General features: G+C 35.4%; 1 protein-coding gene across 7 annotated transcripts in view; it reads right to left on the bottom strand.

Moving 5' to 3' along the window:
• Positions 1 to 24,049, bottom strand: part of LOC128213523 (single-stranded DNA-binding protein 3-like) — a 130,574-nt gene that overhangs the window by 105,363 nt on the left and 1,162 nt on the right. For all 7 annotated transcript variants that reach the window (XR_008257746.1, XM_052919307.1, XM_052919306.1 and 4 more), the window contains exons 2-4: positions 8,842 to 8,914; positions 8,115 to 8,176; positions 6,354 to 6,438 (exon numbers count right to left, since the gene is read on the bottom strand). Coding sequence is in view for 6 of the 7 variants with exons in the window: in XM_052919307.1 (XP_052775267.1) it covers positions 6,354 to 6,438; positions 8,115 to 8,176; positions 8,842 to 8,914 (220 nt within the window). In the remaining variant the exon portion in view is untranslated. The remainder of the gene's footprint in view (positions 1 to 6,353; positions 6,439 to 8,114; positions 8,177 to 8,841; positions 8,915 to 24,049) is intronic.

Genomic DNA, 24,049 nt, shown 5'->3' with positions numbered 1-24,049 from the left:
AGTTCCTCCGAGTGGCTGGCTTACCGCCGAGTTTAATATGAACGATAGCGTTGAGAATCGTCTGATTTTATGATCCCGCGGCGGAACTCCGAGTCTAATCAGATAAGCAAGAAATCATTCTTGTTTAGAAGTTATTTATTTTTATGCTTATGCACATTGTTAATCGTTAAAGATTCTTACATGTACCAACGTTTAATTTGTATTTATGTCCGTAAATGCCATTTGAATATTGTCTTGAATTATAAACATTGAATCATTAAAGTATATCCACTAAGTTATTGCATCATAAAGCAGCCAACTATTTACACGATTCTGAACCATGACCTCTGACGTCAAGCGCGTGATCAATACAATGTAGAATATACTATTTATTATTGGTGGTTTAAAATAGCTCTGACGTTTCATGGAATTCTCCACAGAAAATGAGGCAAGAAGGCCTTCAAAACCATGCGCTGTGAACTTGGAACACGTGTTTGACCTCCTGATTTTCCGAAAATGTGTAACCTAGAATTTCTCGGAAGAAATATGTTTATCAGTCATTAGCAAAAACACGTTTATAAGATGCATGTGCAACTAGTGAAATACGACTGCATTCTTGTGGTAAGCTAACTTAATGCAAAACGGGCAAAGGAAAAAGAATAATAGCAATTTACTGGAGCTGTCGAAATCGGTTGAAAATTTTAATAAAATAAATATAACTTTAGCGTAGATTCTTATCTAGTGTCCGCAGAGTTTCGCGGAGTTAACCCCTCCGAGGAACGCCGAGTTCGTTATTCTTTGGTCGACTGATCACCCTCTGAGGGCCTTAAATTCAAACTCCGAGGAACGCGGAAAGTCGATAAAATCATTTTGCTGTCCGCGATAGCAAAAATCCGCGGAGGGAAACGGAAAGTGGGTCTAACTCGTTGATTGTACTGTAGGCATGCATAGTCTGATCTGGCTGGTTTTCGAAAGGAACCGAGCTCTAATGGATATCAAAATACTGTACACGTTTCATTGAGATACAATAAAACTGAAGACTGTATCGTGTTCACATGCTAGTGTTTACACAATAGCATTTTTTTATACTATCAAGGGCCATAATCTAGGCATTTATGGGCGGATCTGGCTGGTTTTCGAAAGGAACCGAGCTCTAATGGATATTTATATACTGTACAAGTTTCATCGAGATACAATCAAAAATGAAGACTGTATCGTGTTCACAACCAATTGTTTACACAATAGCATTTTTTATACTATCAAGGGCCATAATCTAGGCATGCATGGACGGATCTGGCTGGTTTTCGAAAGGAACCGAGCTCTAATGAATATCTAGATACTGTACAAGTTTCATCGAGATACAATCAAAACTGAAGACTGTATCGTGTTAACAAGCAATTGTTTACAGACGCATGAACGCACATACTACGTACACATTACCATCACATAAGCTCTTCTGGCCTTTGGCCAGTAGAGCTAATAATAAGTATTGAATGTAGTTACAACACATTCACATGACAAGCATTTTCAGTGAAAAGATATCCCCCGCCAACGATGGCTTGTTTGTGCTTGATGGCTTGTTTGTGCTTGAAGGTTAAAAAAAATCACAGAAAGAATAAAAAGATAAGCACATTGGTTTTACTGAGAAACGGCTGCAAACAATGATTTTTTAATAAATCAAGGGCAATAACTCTAAGGAAAATTGACCAATCCAAAAGAAAAATAGACAGGCATCATCACAGTATGTTGGTTCTTATTTATTCCAAGTGTCATGAAATTCTACCAGCTAGTTGCATAGAAAAGGCTGCAAACATGGATCTTTTAATAAATCAAGGGCAAATAACTCATATAGAAATTACACAATCCAAAATATAAATAAACAGGCATCATCGCAGTATGTTGGTTCATATTTATTTCAAGTTTCAAGAATTTCTACCAACTAGTTACTGAGAAATGGCTGTAAATGAGAGTTTTTCAAAACATCAAGGGCAATAACTCTAAGTACAATTGACCAATCCAAAAAAAAAATGAACAGGCATCATCCCAGTAAAGTAATTCATATTTATTTTAAGTTTCATGAAATTCTGCCAGCTAGTGACTGAGAAATGGCTATGAATGTGCATCTTTCAAAAAATCAAGGGCAATAACTCCAAGGATAATTGACCAATCAAATTTTTTTTGGACGGGCATCATTCCAGTACAGTGGTTCATATTTATTTCAAGTTTCATGAAATTATACCGGCTAGTTACTGAGAAAACGCAGGTGACGGACGGACGGACGGAAGGAAAGACGGACAGACGGAAGGACAACGCCATTTCAATATCCCCTTCCCTATTTCATAGGCGGGGGATAATAAATTAATATGTGCCATTGCAAGTGCCCAATTAAGGCTTATTCAATGCCCATCAGAAGTGCCCTAGCCCTTTTCAAATCCTGGCTGGAGCAATTTACTCACCAAAATTGTGGCCAATCTAATGAATGGTGTCAATGAAAAAAAAAAAATCAGGTCATCTGCAAATGAATTTTGAGGAAAGGCTTGTACCATTACATTGAAATTTTAATCAGTAAAAAATGTTGGATAAAAAAATGCTAGGATCAAGATCAATTATATTACCTCCCATCATAAAAATACCCATTTCCAGTTAAAAAGCCATGATTGATATATGTATATAATACACAAAAATAGGGCAGGAAATCCAGCAAATGGATGGAGTCCCAGGTGCCTACATTTTATACATTTATGACCCCATCATAAAAATGCATCATGATAACCCTGTTGTGTCATCCAGATGCTTATGAAGTTGCCTGAAGTTTGTTTACTAACCTATTTTACACACCCTGTGTAACATTAAATTTTGACCTTGTATGAAACTTCATAGGGAATTTATCCATTATATTCTCAGGACCACATTATTTCTGTTGTTTTTAATAAAAGTTTTAATATTAAATAATTTTAATCTTCGTAAATTTTAAGCTTAAGTGGGTATATATTGAACTCATTTTCAAAGCGAAGCAATCTGTAAACCATGTGTCTCATAAAGGGCAAGAACTACAACAATGATACACATGTCACTGTACAAAGTTGTTTCCCTTAGAAAATACTGCAGCATTTCAAGGGCCATAATCCAGTCATGCTTGGGCAGATCTGGCAGGTTTAAGATTGATCACTAACATTTTACATGAGCTTTTTTAAATGAGCTAAGTATAAACATGAACATGAATAGTCACTGCAAGACAGAGTGGATGTCAAGTCATGTCCTTTGTACTTTTAAATGAGATTGTTGGGCATTATTGAACATGTAAGGTCAAATAAAAAAATACCTCTGTTTCTGGTAACCCGACTGACCCGATTCGCCGACCATAATCTTTTTTTAGGGATAAAAGTAAAAAATCAAAAATTAAATATCTTGTCGTTATTTTCGTTGTTTCCCTGTCTCTGTTCCCAGAGAATAAACTTTCATTCCTGATATGTATTACCGAGACGCGGAGTTCGCACTGTCTGATATCTTGTTTATGGTCCAAACACGTGGTGATCACAGGAGACACATTTTGCTGCCTTTATGATGAAAATACTAAGGATATAGTTAGCGGTGTTATCTAACCATGTCCAAAACAAAGCTTTCTTTTTTCTTACGATTAAGCTTTGCTTACATCATGCAGGCTTCTTTTGATTAGGCTTTGCGAATTCATGCACGCTAACTGCCAGGTTCCAATACACATTTCATTAATCCTTAAATAATTTATCCGCAATTATCAACGGTTATTTATTTCGCCTAATTTAAGTCCCATCAACTGAAATCCAAACACCTGCGAATAGTTAACAACACATTCATTGGAATGTGTCGGCTGCAGATCAAACGGTACAATTTGTGACGTCAGTGCACGAACTGGGATTAGGTAGGCGTGGGGCTATTGCTATGGTTTGTACTTAAATCGGTCTTAATCCCATTTTATTGCCAGGATTTCATCTAGGCTTGTTAGAAAATACCATACGATCGAAAAAATAATAACCCATAATCGTCAAACAATGACCGAAATGTGTGAATTCTCTACAAATATAAATTAAACTTTAATTGTACGAAAATAAGATACGTAAAATAAAGTAATATCCGCGTTTACTGGTTCTATTATTAACCTACCTCAACATTAGAGGGCTCACAGTTGACAAGAAAATCTTTGATTTTCTTCGAACAGATTAACAAATTTAGTTGCTAAAACAATATCACAGAGTTGTAGAAATTGAAGTGCTGGATTTGTTCTAAAACCGATCATATCTTAAAAATGAGTAATGTATACAAAAACACACCAGATTTCATGGGCAAAATAGGCGGGGAAAAAACGGTAGTCGAAGGTATGGAAATTACTTCAGACATTAACCCTTTAGCGCATGTATACGAGAAAGCCGACAAAGCTCAATAGCAGATGTATACGCATCTGGCCGACCCTATACACTACTGGATGTATACGCATCTCCCGCATATTTCAATAGGGTCATTTCAATACTTCCATTTTGCATCTTTCTTTTTGTAAACAATATCCCGGATGTTTAAAAATCTGAAGCTTAATCTTTTGTGTATTGATTTTCCCTCGAAAATGTCGTCTGCTAAAACTTGAAAGTCATTATTTATACTGCCAATCACAGGTGTGAGATCCCACTGTGACGTAACAAAACCTCCAGGAATAGCAGTACTGTACAGTATGGAAATTCCCCCAAAACATTGATGCGTAAATCATTGAATATATTATGTCAGTTTAATTTACCATTAAACAAAGCTTGTTTTTTTCAGACTTTTTGTGATATATAAAACTCTTAGATATAACATAATTGATTCGATACAAAATTATTTTTTTTAAAAATCCCAACCGACCCTAGTTTTTCTGTTACTGGAAACAGAGGTATATTTTTATTTGGCCTAAGTGAACACTTTACATAATGTTAGATAATTTTTTGCCAGAATTTAATTTTTTAACGAAAACCTAAATAGAAAATATGGTATGAAAAATAAAACAATGAAGAAACTAACTAGTACTAACTTTAAAGCAAATGATGTAGGTTAATAACATTCTGGTATCAATTATCAATAGGGGTCATCCGCTGGTATAAGTGTTCAAACTGCTTACCAAGTATGAGATTCCTAAGCTCATCAGTTACTGACATTACTTTTTGACTCACTGACTTTAAAATCGTTCTGGTTCATCTGCTAGTAATGAATAAGCTGCCTACCAAGTTTGAGTTCACTATGCCCAAGCATTCTATAGTTATTGGGTTGATTGTTAAGAACTTTAGATTGCTAATTAATTATTTCTTGCTTCAAATATCTCCATAAAAAAGTTTTCACGCACCTTTCAAGAAATAATGATTCACTCTCCTCAGAACTATTTAAAGGCCGCTTTGACTATTAACATAATGTGAATCACTGCGCGCATATCCATGACAATGATATCTATAAGCATTTATTTTCACTACGCACAAAATAGTTCCAGCAAAAAATACATTTTTACTTATTTTTGTTTCAATGAGGTGGGAGAAAAAGTATCTACCATAGCCACTCATGTAAGATAGGTTCATCCCAACCCTAGCGCAGGGTGTTTTGAGGAAACTCGGTAAACCTCGTTTCCACAAAACACCCTATGCTCGGGACGGGATGAACCGATCTTACACTCTAGCCCATGGAAGATACTTATATTCTATGTCAGTGTTTTTTTTCTAAAATTAGTGGTTATAGCCACAAGGTGAAAGTTAAACACTTAAACTATCCACTACTGAAGCAATAATGGCATATGTACTTGACAGTTTCACATCATGAAAATATTTGTCTTTTCAATGATCATACAGAAGAAAATTTAAATGCATTTTTTAAAATCTATGAATGAACATTGAAATTTACCAATGTTTTCTCAGGCTTCTGCAGTTTGCTTATATATTATGATAACTTCTTGCAATTAGCAGGAATGCTTGAGCATTTGTATGCGTCAATCCAATAATTATTACAGTGTCAAAAGCCTTGCCCTTTTTTGCCCTCCTTATACCATGTTTACATTAATTGACAATAACTATATTTCTCTGTACAAACTTATATTATGGTTAAGAATATTGCGAACTTTGTTTCCCCACCACAGGATTTAATTTGTTCAACAAAAGGTCAAGTCCTCCAACAAAAAATATCAAACTTCTGCACTAAAAAATATAAAAATGTCAATTTTTCATCCAAAACTCGATTACCAAGCCAACCTCCTGTGATGCAACAAATTTAATGAAAGAATTCAAAACAATTTTATTATTTTGAAAAACCATAATGAAGAGTCGATAATGGTGACACAAGACAAGCTACATGAAATTAAGTTAGAACTTGGTTCAGTGTTGAGTACTTACATAATCGTGGAAGGCCTTTGCTTCGCTAGAGTGGTCGCAGGTGTCTCGTCGCTCTGGTGCCGCACAATATAGATCCCAAAATACACTAGAAGAACACAAATATACATCAACATTTAAATTGACAAAAGTTGTGTAAATTAATTAAAACATATAATTGCTTTAAGTTGGGGATAAGCAGAGAAAGATCCTGAAAATACATTTTTAAACGTTATTTTGTTAAAATGTCCCATAAATTATACATCAAATTGGATTTTTGTGTGTGTAGATGCTAAAAATTGGGAAAAAAGACTCAAAAATAACGATATTTTCAAAAAAATTAAATGTGTCTTCAGTGCTGCTGTGTTATTATGGCATAAGGTTTTTGCGATAAAAGTTAGGACAAATTTACATTTCTTAATGTTATATACCTATTTTACTAAAGGGACTGAAAATAGTTTGACCATTGTCAAAGTTCTACCCATTGTCTTCAGAAGGTGAATATTTACATCAAATTTCATGAAATCATTCCAGGGGATAAGAAGATTATGGAGCAAATATGAAAGTATACACAAAATATATGTCTTGAACCTTTGACCTTGAACAGTCACTGAGCTGGCATGCTTGAAATGTAGGTTCTGCATGTTGTCTCAGTAAGGTGATCATTTTACCCAAGTTTCATAATAATCCTTCAAGGGATTAAGGAGTTACAGAGCGGACAGTGCTGCAGACATACGGACATTGCTCTGAAAAAAATGTGTCTCTCCATGCCAGGGATGTGATTGACCTGGAAGCTGAAGGGCTGATACCATTTTGGCAATAGGTTTAAATGGGGTGAAGCACCCTGCTGCAGAAGAACAGTAAAACTGGCTTTTTAGGAGCCCTTTAGAGGCCTATCCTGACTTCAAATTTGAAGCAAACTGTACAGTCAATACAGACAACAAATACATCAACTTGATGTATTTGTTGTTAGTATTGACACTATGACCCATAACCAAAAGCAACCAGACAATTATTTTTAAAACACTTCAATAAACAAAACAAAATATATATTATATAAAATACATTTTTTTATTCATTTTTTCTTTTGTCCCTCGAGCCATTAGATGTGCCAATCTGCAAACAAATCACATCCTTGCCATGGGGGAGCATAGGGGAGACTTAACCACTCTGATAGGGGAAGTAACCCTAATTTATGTCGATCTCTGATATCTCGATCAGGTTGTGTCAAACTTTTTCCCTTGTCCCTAATTTATTCTTTTTGTTTGTTTGTAAAACAATTCCAATTAAGTTGATTTTTCCATCTCGCTTTTTTTCTATATCAAAGTCCCTGTGGTCGAATTTGACACTTTCTTTGTCCTTTGTGTTGGACTGATTTCGGCATGTTGCTAAATTAGCGGTTGTGTCAAAATAACAATCAGTATGTATTTCTGTGTTTGTATAATAAATAAACGTGAATTAAATCAAATTGCCACAAAAAAAATCAATTTTTATTTTCAATAATAAATTTGTTTTTTAACGACAGAAAAATGTTACAAGACTGATTCCAATGTGGTTGTAAACATCAGACATAATCGGACTCAATGTGTTGGATTTAGTGCAATTTTTTTATTTCGGATATGACGAATGTTCGTTATCTCGAAGTATTTTCCTATGTCCCACCAACTTCGACAAAACTAGTTTGGACTATATAAAAGAAGAAACTCTAACAGATCAGAGACAGTAATTCTCAACAGATCAGGGGCAGTAAAAAGTTACTCTCACAGATCAAAGGCAGTAACTCACCACCACCAGGAGTGTAGGAACCCAGGTGGTTCTCCAAGAGTTATGTTTTTCTCCCATCGTATCTGAAAAAATAAAAGTAAAAATAGCACAACACATAAAGGCCTGACAGTTTTCAGCACTCAGACAATACTTTGTCCACAAACATGACACCAGCACTCAGGCAATACTTTATCCACAAACATAACACCAGCACTCATGCAATACTTTGTCCACGAACATGACACCAGCACCCAGGCAATACTTTGTCTACAAACGAAGACATCAGCACTTAGGCAATTCTTTCGTTACAAATGAAGACACCAGCACTCAGGTAATTCTTCTTACACAAACAAAGACATGTGCACTCAGGCAATACTTTGTTCATGAACAAAACACCAGCACCCAGGCATTACTTCGTCCACAAACCAAGTCACCAGCACCCAGCACTCAGGCAATACTTCATCCACAAATGAAGACACCATCACTCTGGCCACAAACAAAAACACCAGCACCCAGGCAATACTTCGTCCACAAACCAAGACACCAGCACCCAGCACCCAGGCAATACTTCATCCACAAATGAAGACACCATCACTCTGGCCACAAACAAAAACACCAGCACCCAGGCAACACTTTGTCCACAAACAAAGACACCAGCACCCAGGCAATACTTCGTTCGCAGACGAAGACACCAGCATTCAGGCAATACTTATTATGTTTTTATTTTAGGATTTTTTTCTACTCTTACCTCTGATAAAAACGTCTGTGCGCTTTTTTGTGCCCCAACGTGTAATAAATATTCATAAACATATAACGCCAACCTGAAATAGACAAATATATTGATTATTCTTATATAAATTTTAGCAAACAAATTTTTAGGCCAGAAAATTCTTTGGTTTCTGACCTTTTTTTAAATATTCTACAAAAACTCCGGTCAGAAAATTGGGGTCCGAAGAATGAAAAACAGCCTCCATCATTCATAAACAACCAAGGCTTTTATTTAAAAAATCCCCCCACCCTTGTTATCAGGTTAAGCCTTCTCATGATTGTTGATGTGACCCAAGAATGCAATGTAGAGCTAATTTCTGCCCTTGTTAACTTCAGTTTAAAACAACATTCCTGAATAATGTCATTTATATTTCAGTGTTTGTCTGACGAATCGGAACATTATGGCTTCGATTAAAATGAGTTTGAGTACGACGTCGAGATGGCGAATTTGGACCTCGGCATCACGCACACAAGGATACGAGGAATGAGGATTTTTAAAATCAAACCCAATTTTGACAATACCTGGACATGCAATAAACGATATAAATTTAGTAAACAACAACATGCAGACCTCATTTAGTAGTTGAAAAATAACTTTTTTTGTTCACTGTAGTGTTTAATAACCGAAAGTTATACATACTGTGACTGTTGATCAACTATTTTTTATTTCTTCTGTTTCATATATATAAATATACCATGCTTCTTTGTTGTGAATTATTTTTTAATTCTGTCCTATGAAGTAGGGGTACTGATATGAACTGATAAGCCATACACTGGCAGCCTGAAATGGCTTAGGTTTTATGAAGTAAAGGGTTAAAATGGCAGTAAAAATAAGAAAGCAAATTGAAATGACTTCTGCTACTATAATCAAGCTTTCATAATTAATTGTCTGTGACGTACAACATGTGAATGTTGTTGGTTACCATTAATGTCCATTTATCTTCAGATATGAAACTTTGCCAACATATCTCCAATTCACATGTGCAGGAACATTTAATTACAGCATATAAAACTTTGTTGAGATATGTGTAGGCATCGACACTTTATGATACCCAATTATTCATGTTATATTTTTCTTTAATATCCAAGGTATAGCCTACCAAGCACTTATGAACTGAAAAAGTCATTGGAACAAAAGAGGCATGATATGACTTTCCACCTAAAAGGCGAACTACCACCTGTTGGCGGAGAACTTAGCAATAACACATGACGGATAGCTGTGCCACACAATCATATGATACTGTGACAGACCACTTCATCAACCAGGACTGGGAAATGCTCAATGCAGTTCTCCAAACATCGCAAGTTGAAGGCTCCCACACAGGCGAGAATATAGCAGAGATACTTAAAGGTATAAACCATTAATGCATTAAATTTACTCTTATAAAATAAAATTAATATTTTATTTTTAAATAATGAACAATAAGTATGATAGAAATACCATTCATTGATGAAATTTAATAGCTACCAGAAATATATTTGATATTTATCATTCATTTATAACCTTAGTATTTCATATGCAGATTAGCCTTCATGTCGTATGGATAGTCTGTTCAGTTCAGATTGCCAAAAGTTGAGTGTATTGCAACTAGTTTTCATTTTTCTGTTGGAAAAGCAGATGATTGTGTATGCCAGTACTCCAACTTTGATAGGCCACAAATTAAAATTAATCAATGATGTACCAACCAGGTGGAACAGTAGCATGGTAATGTTAAAACGGTTATCAGAGCAAAGGGCTGCTATTATGGCAATTGCTAGTGACGATAACCTCAAAATTAACAAGACCACTTGTAATAATCTCAGGTCATACTGTCTCACGTTTGAAGAACATAGTATCGTCGAAGGGCTAATCAACGTGTTGTCACCATTTGAAAAGGCCACCACGATTTTGTGTGCAGAAAATAGTCCCACTATGAACAAAGTACTAGTGTGTATGGCTAAAACAAACAAAATTCTTGAAATTGAAAGCATGACAACAGGGTCAGGTGCTTATTGGAAAAATGGTTATTGAAAAACTGAAAGAACAAATTTCTTAACGTACAGAATATGAAGCAATACCCCTGATGGCTGCACTCCTCAACCCTGATACAAAAAGTTTGTCATTCCTATCTGCACATGAACAGGAAGCAGCCCATCGATTACTCTTAGACAAAGCTCTTGCCTTGATTGATGAAAATGGCAGGACATTCAAGTTGTCTCCAATGTTGACCAAACCTCTGCTCTGCCTGACTTTCCAAGCCCTGCAGGCACAAGGAGAAGTATACCTGATCTGGAAGAATCTGCATCTGACTTGGAACCAGTACCAAAAAAGATCAAATGTGTAGATATGTGGAGGAATGGTTAGATGAGGTAAAATGGTCTAAGACAATTGTGTCAAATTAATACGAGATAAACTTTTTTGTTAAAAAATACAGTTCAGGCAAGTAATTGAATGAAATTTCAAACTTAACCTGCTATGTTTGAGAAGTTTTGAGAAATTGGGGTCTGTTGTGTATGTTAGATATTGAAACAAAGTTTTGCTGTTGTATTACTTGTATAAAATGGGTGTGTCACATGATAACTTCAAAATATTGTGTAAGTGTTTTGTAGTTATGTTATTTTGTTAAATATTAAGACAGTAAATTGTTATGGACACTTACTCAGTGTTAACAAGGTTATTCCATATTTGGGCTCTGTGACCTAGTTTTTAACCCTAGATGACCCATATTCGAACTTGAGCTAGAAATCATCAAAACAACCTTTCTGACAAATTTCCAGGATATTTGGGCTGAAAATGTTACCTTGAGAGTGTTAACAAGGTATTCACATAGTTGGGCTCTGTGACCTAGTTCTTGACCCCAGATGACCCATATTCGAACTTGAACTAGAAATCATCAAAAAAAACTTTCTGACAAATTTCCAGGATATATGGGCTGAAAATGTTACCTCAAGAGTGTTAACAAGATATTTCCATAATTGGGCTCTATGACCTATTTTTTTAACTCTAGATGACCCATAATCAAACTTGAGCTAGAAATCATCAAAACAACCTTTCTGACAAATTTCCAGGATATTTGGGCTGAAAATGTTACCTCAAGAGTGTTAACAAGGTATTTCCATATTTGGGCTCTGTGACCAAGTTTTTGACCCCAGATGACCCATATTCGAACTTGAGTTAAAAATCATCAAAACCCTTGGGCGTGGCCAGTAATGACCCCAGGAGCATAATTTGAACAAACATTCACAACCAATTGTGTTTAAATGGATGGGCCAACACTAGACACTTTGGCTAATAGAGCTAAAAATGGCCTTTCAACAAAAACAAGGGAGATTAATTCACAAAATCAACTACAGAACCAAAAAGCAAGTTGTCTCCCTTTAATCATAGACTTGACTTTACAAGTAAACTTGGCTAAAAATAGACTGTGCTCATGTATACTTGGCTAAAAATAGACTTAGCAAAATAGACTCAGCTAAAAATAGAATTTTTTGTTAAACTTTTAAGGTCCATAATCTAGGCATGCATAGGCGGATTCTGTACAAGTTTGATCGAGATACAATCAAAACTGAAGACTGTATCATGTTCACAAGCAATTGTTAACAGACGCACTGACGCATGCACAAACAACGTACACATTATCATCGCATAAGCTCTTCTGTCCTTTGGCCAGTAGAGCTAAAAATAAAACCAACAAGAGATTTGCTTGCAGATGACAATGGTTGTTAGTTAGGCAAGGTGCACAAGTCAACATCTATTTTGATCTGATAATTTCTAATAAAACAATGAAATGGTATTGTTAGTCTTCAGATTCATATTCATTTATGGGAGTAGTCATAAACTGTTTTTAACATCTTTTATATTGAGGTGTTTTTGAAAATTAAGGGTTCCCCTAATAGACTTTTAACCCTTTAGCACATAGACAAGTGGCCAGATTACACCTCCCAGTCAATAGCCATCTTACTGATAAGCAGTCCTTATCTGCATAGGTACTTTTCTGGATATTTGAAAATGAGAAAATGAATACAGCAGTATGACCTTAAAATCAATGTTACTCCAAATAATTGTGTCCAAATCTTTTTTATGTGAATTCATTTTTTATAGATAATTAAATTATCTAATAAATGGTGTCAATGATGAAATATTAATTTATTTTATTTCAGCTGTGAATGTATTTTCAAGATGGATTTGTAACATTTCTTTGAAATGTCATAATTGCATTAAATCAAAGGGTAATAAAATGGTGGGATCGATCTAATTTTTATTACCCCTATCATAAAAAAGACCCATCTGGATTAAAAAGCCGACAATTTATGTTCTTGTGTATTAATACACAGAAATCTGTCAGGAATATCCGGTGTCATCCAGCTGAGAGATCCAGTCCAAGGTGTCTGTTTAACTTTATTACCCCCTCATAAAATTGTTTACAACAAAAAAAAAGCCGATAAATGATTTTCCGGTATGAATAAAAAAGATCTAGATCAAACAAAACGCTTGCACATGACCTATTTTACAGCCAAAACTATGATGGACATTATATAAGCTTCACAGAAAATTTACCCATCATTTTCTCATTTACTAATTGTTTCTTTTGTTTGTAAACAAAATATTACCTTTAAGTAAATATAATCTCAATTGATTTTAATGGTAAACTGAACTGACGTAATATATTTAATGATTTACGCATCAATGAATTTGGGGGAAATTCCATACAGTACTTAGCTCGTGGTCTTATTACGTCACAATGGGATATCACACCTGAGATTGGGAGTATAAACACCTTCTCAATTTAGCAGACGATATTTTCAAGGGAAAATCAATACACAAAAGGTTAAACTTTAATTTTATAAACATCCGGGATATTGTTTACAAAAAGAAAGATGCAAAATTGAAATATTGAAATGACCCTATTGAAATATGCGGGCCATGCGTTTACATCCAGTAATGGATACGGTCGGCCAAATGCGTATACATCTGGTAATGAGCTATGTCGGCCTATCTCGTATACATGCGCTAAAGGGTTAATTACACCATATCAGATTAATGTGGGTCAAAATAATGGAGGCTCTGGTAGGAAGGTAACATACTGATATTCACTTTGAGTTTAGCCCAAGATGTTCTAGAAATTATCACCGACCGCAAGTGTCCCATCGCCTGCAGGGTTTGTTATTATGACCTGGTGTGACCCTAAATTTAATAAACATTTAATTTTCATGAAGACCTACAAATAATCAGTGGTTGACACTAGTGATGTTCCGATGATCGATTATAATCGAAAATCGATTGGTTGGTTGGTTGATCGGCGACAATCGATAGTATTTAGTTATAATCGATTATTGAAAAAAAATAAGAAAAATAAAATTAGTAAGTGTTCAGATGTTATCTTCAACAAAATGGCTGATGAAAGCCACAATGAGCAAGAAAATAAACTATTTTTTATACAACAACACTTAATTACTTCAATAATAGACATAAGGTATATGCATATAATGATTAAGAGTTTAATACTGTACATGAATAAAACTACATCTCAGGTACTATCTAGTATTTTAAAAACTGATTGTACTATCGATAATCGGTTACTTGAGTGGAACCAATCATCGATAGTAAAATTGCAACCGATTCCCAACACTTGTTGACACACATCTGGAAATCTTCTTGGCACTTTGGGCCAAATCGGGATAAAAAAACTTTGGCAGCCAAATTTTAAAAGTGATAAAATTTGGACGCCAAAGGTTTAAATCGGGACACTTTTGGGATCTTCAGAAAACCATCGAGAACCATTCATGACGTTCGGGAACCCATCGCCATGAACTTTGCATCTTCGGAAAGCCTTCTGCAAGGCTTTGTTATCTTTTAGCCATACATTCCTTCAATTCAGAATCATTAAAGATCTGGCAGTCTGTCCCCAATGGCAAGGACTCCTTTTTAATTCCTTTAGTTGAAACAATAATTATTATAATATTATTATGATTCTGTCACAATTTATATTGTTTCATGACATTGTTGGCCAAAAAATACCGTTCCTTCTGATATCTTCAACAAGAAATGAATATCAATGCTGAACTTCTTTGTTTCTTCTGTGTATTTGTTTCAATTCTTCAACATTTTCAGACAGCATCTACACGCTTTCTTCAGTTCTTGGCTGAACACAAGAGAAGAAAACAAAGCGCCTGTGTATTATACACAACTATTGATTTTCCCAGTCCATACCAACAAGCTTTTTCCCCAGTATAAAATCATAGTACAATTAACAGTCATAGGGCAGAATTGAGTTTGGGTCCACAGACCAATTTATGCTAGTGTTTCACCACTTAAGAGAAAGCTGCAGCACTGCTGTGCTTTGTTTTTTTAATATTGGAGATATGCAGGCAACCTATTGCATTTTCAATATGCCATCAAATCCATGGATCCATACCTTTTAATACAAAGTACATGCTTAAAACCAACTGATGCGATGTTGTACAACATAACCATGGAAAATATAAAATAACTCCATATATAATATTGTTCAATATTTTATTATGCTTCTTGATAAGAAGTTGGACTGTTATACATGAAGGTACATGTACATGAAACAATCACACATATATGATTGAAAACCTGGGTCAACATCACCTTCTATGCTTGTATCGAGTTTTTACTACACTTTCACTTTGGAAAAATAAAATACAAACGAAACCCCTTATATCGAAGTTGTCAGGATACAAATATTCTATGCATCCGAAATACAAACAAGAGATGTTCGTCAAACATGCCCACCTTAACCATGTCAGGATTATTTGGACAATTGAATGAAATATGCATGGACCGAAATGACAGCTGATTTGTCACTGGCATTGGATGCCTTTGAGGCAGTTTAAGATTATGACCATTCAAAGTGTGAGAATATTAGGTACAGTTTTTAATCATGTTCAGATGATGACTGATATTTGCAGATAAAATGTATCCTCTTAGCAGCAGGGAATAAGAAAATATGACAAAAGTTTAATGATTTATATGAGTTATGACCATGACCTTTGACTCTATGACCTCAAAACCCATAAGAGTCATCAACTGGTCACCCAAAACCTAAATGTCAAGTTTGAGGGCCATAGATGCAGGCATTAATTGTCAAGTTATCACACAGACAAGCTTTTTGTGTTCAAGGTCACCATGACATTGGCCTTTGATTTGTAACCCCTAAAATCAAAAGGGATCATCTACAGGTCAGGCCAAACCCCCAAGTCAAGTTTGAGGGCCATGGGTCAAGGCATTGTTGAGACATCACTGGGAGAAGCTATGTTAACTTTTTCACGTTTAAGGTCACTGTGACCTGATTACCCCCAAAATCAAAAAGGGTCATCTACTGGTCAGGCCCAACGTTCATGTCAAGTTTGATGACCATATGTCCAGGCATTGTGGAGTTTGCCTTCAAGGTCACTGGGACCTTGACCTTTGACCCCTAAAATCAATATGGGTTATCTCCCGTCAGGCCCAACCTCTAAGTCAAGTTTGAGGGCCATGGGTGCAGGCATTGTCTAGTTATCGCGATGTTTTGAATTGCTAAAATGATGTTTTTTTGCCATGATCATTGGAATGATTTAAATGATAGTTCCAAATGTTCCAAACAATAATCTTATCCTTTGCAACATGTTATTCAATTACGAAACCGGTACCAGTACGGTCTGAAAAATACCAATTGCCAACAAATCGACCAATCGGAATTTTCATTACGATTAAGTGCAAGTGTCAAAAAATGGCTACCTTAAAATTTTATTCCTGGGCAAAACCATTGCAAAAAAATAAGCTCTGTGAACTGTTATTTGTGTTCAAGTTTAACTGGTAAATATCTTGATACATTTTCATTTCTTGTAAATTATGTAATATTTATAAGCAACAAAGGCTTTGAAAAAGCAAGTTTTCAAACAAAAATTGTCTGACCAGCAAATTTTCTTTCGGACCGACAAAATATCATTAAAAGAGGCTAAGGTTTTGCCTATATATAAATCTTCTGATCGCAATGATTCAAATAAATATAGACCATTTTCTATCCTTCCAACACTGTAAAAGGTGTTTGAATGGCACTTGGCAGATCAAATCGAAACATTTTTAAAAAATACGAATATCATATAGTACACTCCTACCACTTTCCGTTTTCCTCAGCGCATTTTCAACATCGCGGACACGAAATCCAATTAAACAAAATCCGCTTTCCTCAGCGATTCACTCGTTCACCCTCAGAGGCTGATCAGTGGATCGTACAATCGTCGCGTTACTCGGAGTGAAAACACAGCGAAACTCTCAGAAATCCGATAAGAATCTCCTACTATACATGTATCTAATTTTGTTTATTTTATTTGAATACTTCTCTTTTATTGTGTATATTTTTCAGGCAAACTTGCACATAATACGACTGGTATTCCTTTAACAGCGCAAAAATACAATATATATGTCGATGTCCATTTTTTATCCAGTTCTAATTATATCTTACACATTTGACTTTAGTCGCTGTATCTTAAAGTAATGTAAACATTTGCTACATAGATTCAATCAATTTCTCTTAACTTTGGCATTTTAAACCTCCAGTTTGATTTAAAAAAATATGCATTTTTCACCAAAAAAAACATGCCAGATAACCGAAAGTAGTCAAAATTTAGCACACAATATGTGACATGTTTTTTTTCTCGGCAATATTTATAGCCAGTATTCAGTCATGTTCCCAATGGCAAAAAGTATCTTTTTCCCAATTTTCGAACAAAAATGCCCAGAGTTAAAAAACAAGAGGCCCTAAAGGGCCTATGCTCTACTGGCATGGCTTTTGTGGTCATATCAATCCAGAGCATGTATGTATGGGTAAAAGGCAACAGACATATAGTTTATGTTTTGTGTTTGGGTTACCTGAAAACGTAACACGTTCAACATCTGAGCCCAGAATGTATTGTAGGCAGATTAGTTGCATGAACTATTTTAATATGTGCCAAGTAAAAGTCATCTGACGAAAAAAAAAAGGCTTTCAAAACTGTACAAGTTAAAAAAAGTCGGTCAAAAGGTCAAAGTCAAGGGCATCCTAGGACAACATTGATCAATTTGAACAAACATTCACAATCAATTGTGCTGAGATGGATGCACGAACACACAAAAAGATTTACAAACCTTTCCAGATTTATGTTTACCAAACCTGTGAACCCTGGGTGTGGCCAGTAATGACACCAGGTGCATAACTTAAACATTCACAACCAATTTTGTTAAGATGAATGCGCAAACTACAGAACTTAAAGCTAAAAAATGGCCTTTGGGCTTTCAACAAGAACAAGGCAGAGTAATTCACAAAATCAACTGCAGAAGCAAAAAGCAAATTGTCTCTCAAAATCCTAGACTTGCAAATTGTCTCCCTTAACTCTAGACTTGAATTTACATATACATGTAAACTTGGCTAAAAATAGAATTCGCTCATGCAGACCTGGCTAAAAATAGAAAGCATTTCTTTAAAACTTTCATGGCCCATAATCTAGGCATTCATGGGCGGATCTTGCTGGTTTTCGAAAGGAACCAAGCTCCAATGGATATCTAGATACTGTACTGAAGACTGTATCGTGTTCATAACCAATTGTTTACAGACGCACGAACGCACGACTGCACAGATGCACATACTACGTACACATTACCATCGCATAAGCTCTTCTGGCATTTTCGTAAATGAGCTGATTTGACTCCAAATTTCGCTGTCTGCATTCAGAAAACAATAGCAATACTTTTATTGTCCAAAACAAAGCATCGGGTGGGGTTTGTACGCAAGAGAACGGTATTAAATAGTTGTTTTGAAGCAAAATATGCATCGAGTGAGTCGGGAAGCCTAGTGCTTTAATCCGCACAGTGACAAGCCTTATCAAAACAATCATCAGTTTTGACAATTCAATTTTGTTGCAATTGCAACGGTTGCAACTGTTGACTGCCATTCAGAAGGCATGTCAGGACTATTGCAACGGTTGACTGTCAGTCAGAAGGCGTGTCAGGACAATTACAGCATTTGTTTAAGTATTATAATATGCGTGAATGTTCTCAAAATGTCAAGACATATATCATTGTTGCAGCGTTCGACTCTAACGGGAGTCCGGTAGTCTGAGACTCCTAAAATTTGGCTCGGACTACTGGTTTTTCCGTCTAGGCAGTCCGTCGAACTCCTTCATTTCAAAATCCAATTGTACACAAATCGTATCTGAAGGTTAAAAGTATCCGAAAACTTGTATGTAATTCATTTGCGACTTATCAAATCGTTATCATTTAGACGCTCTTTTAAGTAGTAAGTGACGTCATAGACTGGTATTCATGTATCTTTTAATGTTAATATGGTAACTAAATCGATAAAACCCGTCAAACGGTGTTTACAAAAAATATTCCTCGTAGATTGTAGATGTAAACAATGTTTATGTCAACGATAAAATGGATTTCGCCACTGGCAGCGAAAAATTAAAGAACTGAAAAGAAAAAAAACATAAAAAGAGTTTGTAATTTATAGAGAAAGCAAATTCAGCAAGCATGGTTAAAACAATTGTCTTGGCTGATGTTTGAACTGACATCTGTATATGAGTACCTGACTGCACATGTAGGGATCTTTGTCACTGTGCGCTCTAACGTGCGATTGAAAGCCATCAACAAACTTTTAAGGGCCCTGATAATATTATAAGCTAAGATAATGCAAAAAAGGGAAAAATAATTAAGTTAATCACCAGCCGGCTGCTTGTTAATTCAGCTAAACAAAGCTATCTTTGACATGTAGTGCATTCTGTTTATGGATGCTGAACATTATTCAGAAATAAGGACTACACAGACTATGTCACCATGTACCAAGGCCTAAAAAAAAAAATTGTTTGGTTAGGGTTACATCCTTAAAAAAAATAGGTAGGGTAGGTAGGCTTTTTTTTTTTTTTTATTTTTTTTTTTTTATTAGGTTTTATATAAGAATATAATTTTCATCATTGGAGAATGGTGTTAAAGCTATCTTCTGTACAAGCATTTAAGGTTTAAACTTAATATTAAAAAGCAATTAAAAAAAAACGAATTTTTTTTTTTTTTTTTTTTTTTTTAGTTTTTTTTTTTTTTTTCAAACTGACTATAAAAACGGTAGGGTCGGCGCCTATTCCGTAGGTAGGGTCGGGTAACCCGAACCAAATGTATTTTTTTTTTAGGCCCAAGCTTATATTGCAAAGTCTGTTAGCATTGGCACAACATATGGCATGTCAGTGTCTCATTGCACTGATTGCAGAATGAATGTTCCAATTAAACAAAATTCAGTATTTGATAATGCCCCGTTCAATTCCCTTATATCTGATGGCTCCACAGCCGCTTCACAAGAGGCCAAGGTTCTATATGATAGATCGTCAGTTCATGGCAATTTTTTCAAGTCATATTAGAATCTATTAGATAAATAGTTTCAGTCATGTTCATGTTATTTGAATAAAAAAATTAAAAAATGACACTTTTGATGTGAATTAAATTAGCCTTTATGGGACACTTGCAAGGGCCAGTACTCAACTTTTTATGTAATGTGATGTTACTTCTTTCAATACTTACACTTTGTTACCTCAGCTGTTAACTTAAAGTTAGTGTCCAAAGTATGTACATTTATAACTCATTTCTGAACATTGACTGGCAAACAAAAGGGCACAGCAGGGTCGTAGTAAAATGGCAGCCGGGTACTTGAAAAGGGCAGCAGGTGTCCCAACCTGTTATTTAGGGCTAACTGGAGCATTCAGTCAATAAATTTGAATAAATGTTCTAATTATCCTGGACTCCTTAATTTTATGTCGGACTCCTTGATTTTGGAATTAAGGAGTCCGGTGGACTCCTTCTCTAAGAGCCTTAGTGTCAAACACTGTTGTTGTGTACGCTAAATTACCGAAATAAGACGATAATTTTTGTATTTCATAAGACAGTTATCGAAATATGCCTTATATACAATTTTTTGTTTGTTTTTTACTTCATTATATGTTATAAATATTTTACCAACCTCAATTTTTCGGCTCCGATTTTAACAATTCTTTTCCGCTGCGTCCTATCTTATATATTAAGAGTTTTACCCATTTTATCAACTAATTTTTTGCCTGCGTCCTATCTATGCTAGCTTCCTAAACATGATATAATACGGTATGTCGAATACATGTGCAGGGTTCTCAATAAGTTTCGGTTGAATCGTCTCAAATAGTAAAGTAACCGATCAGCTTCTACTTATTCTACTTAAAATTCATTTAGTTTTACAAATTTTAACTGACCCTATTGCCATTTGAACAGTCCCATTTCGGCCGGCAGCCGGTTCTTATTGAGAACACTGCATGTGGCAAGTCATTTTAAAATCTGCCCATACAAGAGAAAGTAAGAGCCCGGACAAGACAGCCTATACTCTATGTACTTATATGCAGCACTCCATTGTGAATAAACACTAAGTGTGACCTTCAACTTAGTGGTAAGGACACGGGTCTTGCACATGACACGTCGTCTTGGTATGTTGAACACATGTGGCAAGTCATTTTAAAATCTGTCAATACAAGAGAAAGTTATAGCCCGGACACGACAATTAAAACTCTATGTACTTATATGCAGCATTCCATTGTGAGTAAACATCTAAGTGTGACCTTGATCTTAGAGGTAGGGACATGGGTCTTGCACACGACACGTCGTCTTGGTATGTTGAACACATGTGGCAATTCATTTTAAAATCTGTCAATACAAGAGAAAGTTATAGCCTGGACACGACAACCAATACTCTATGTCCATATATGCAGCATTCCATTGTGAATAAACATTAAAAGTGACTTTGACCTTAAAAGTAGGGACACAGGTCCTGCAGGCGACATGTCGTCTTGGTATGTGGAACACATGTTGCAAGTTATTTCAAAATCTGTCCGTACAAGGGAAACTTACAGCCCGGACATGACAACCTATACTCTATGTACTTAAATGCAGCATTCCATTGTGAATAAACACTTAGTGTGACCTTGGCCTTAGAGGTAAGGACATGGGTCTTGCACACAACACGTCTTCTTAGTATGTCAAACACATGTGGCAAGTTATAATAATATCTGTCCATACAAGAGAAAGTTACAGCACGGACACGAGTTATTGAGCCGGACACAAGAACGGACGGACAGACAGACAGATGGACGGACGATGAGATTTTAATATGCCCTGGGGGCATAAAAACATACTGGTCAAACATGTTGCCTGGATAATCACTGACAGAACTTGTCACAGTTGCATGAACACTGACAGGACTTGTCACAGTTTCCTGCACACTGACAAGACATGGTGATTGACTGCACACTGACAGGATTTTGTTCAAATGCCTGCACACTGACAGGACTTTGTTCAATTGCCTGCACACACAGAGGACTTTGTTCAATTGCCTGCACACTGACAAAACTATGTTAAATTGCTTGCACACTGAAAGAACTTTTAGTATAGATACACAAACAACAAATAGTGCACCATCCAATAAAATCAATAAGCTGCCTTAAGCTCTAAAAATCAAATATCAGAACAAATTCAGCACCTTCCACTAATATCATTGCTTCTTCCATCTAGGTCAACATCACCTTCCTTCACATGTCCAAAATCAATACTTCAGTGTTAAGGCTTTAATATTCACTATCCACACAGAAGATAAGATTGTAACTTAGAATAAGTTGACAATAATCTACATGAATTCAATGGAAAAGTCTGATTATTAAATTTATCATTAAGTAAAAATGATTTTTTTTCTAAAGAATAGACTAGAGTGTATAATAATTATTTGAATCCATGAACCTAAAAAAGAACAATAATTACATTAGAATTGTATATGTTGAAGACTTAATTAAATTTAAAATCTATTCCCTTGTTACCAAAAATAGAAAGTAGTGGAATCTCCAACAAAAAGGGAGACCATATATACCAAGACTTGCTGCCCTTGCTTCAAGAGTAAAGTTTACATAACTATCAGATTTTAACATTTTGGCCATTTTGTTGTTGTTGTTGTTGTTGTAGATCAATCATGACCCTTTGTTGTATTTATGTAAAGGGTCACCCGAGGAAGCTTTCTGTAAAGTTTAATTGAATTTGGAAGTCACCCGAGGAAGCTTTCTGTAAAGTTTAATTGAATTTGGACTGGAAGTTTTAGAGATGTTTTTAAATCAAAATAGTAAGTTGGCTATTATGTTGTTGTTGCTGTTGTTGTTGATCAATCGTGACCCAATGTTGTATTTTTGTAGAGGGTCACCCAAGGAAGCTTCCTGTAAAGTTCCATTGAATTTGGAGCAGAAGTTTCAGTCTAGAGAAGATGTTTTTTAAAGCAAAACAAGAAGTCAGCCATTTTGTTGTTGTTGCTGTTGTTGTTGTTGCTGTTGTTGTAGTTGTTTATCATTTGTGACTCCTTGTTGTATTTTTGTAGATGGTCACCCAAGGAAGCTTCCTGTAAAGTTTCATTGAATTTGGATTGGTAGTTTCAGAGGAGATGTTTTTTAAAGCAAAACAGGAAGTTGGCCATTTTGCTGTTGTTGATCAATCGTGACCCCTTGTTGTATTTTTGTAGATGGTCACCCAAGAAAGCTTCCTGTGAAGTTTCATTAAATTTGGCCAGGTACTTTCAGAGAAGAAGTTTTTTAAGCAATTGTTGACGGACGGACGGACTGATGGACACCGGACAAAGACCGATCACAATAGCTCACTTTGAGCACTTCGTGCTCTGGTGATCTAAAAATATGTAAAGAAGCTTTTTAACAATATGTATTTTTGCGGCACTGAAATGTGTTTTCTCATTTGTGTTTTGATTATTATTTGCATCACTACTTTTTCGTGAGTGTGTGTTCTTTCAGAAGGCCACATTGTTAATAAGATGTGTGTTATATTTATTTTAGAATATGATGCCTATGTCTTAATGTAATACCTTCTTTAAATAAAGTTATTATTATTTTTATTATTATTATCAGAGGCCGTCAGTCCGATGACCGAGACTTTTTCTGAACTTTCCTGATGTCTGCTTCTATATATATATGTATAATTTGGCTACCATGATAAATGGTGATTTGTATTGAAATGTCAATTTTGTGCATGGAATGGATGCTAAATATGTGTGTTTCCAATAACCCGACCAACCTTATTTTTTTCTTGCTGAATATCTTTTTAAAGACATAAAGGTAAAAAAATAAAAAATTAAATACACTCATTATTTCCGTGTCTTTGCGCTCAGAACAATATA

The sequence above is a fragment of the Mya arenaria genome, chromosome 13, assembly GCF_026914265.1.
Source record: "Mya arenaria isolate MELC-2E11 chromosome 13, ASM2691426v1".
Lineage (NCBI taxonomy): Eukaryota > Metazoa > Mollusca > Bivalvia > Myida > Myidae > Mya > Mya arenaria.
The sequence above is the reverse complement of the archived record's forward strand: the minus strand, read 5'-3'. Positions and strand labels throughout refer to the sequence as shown.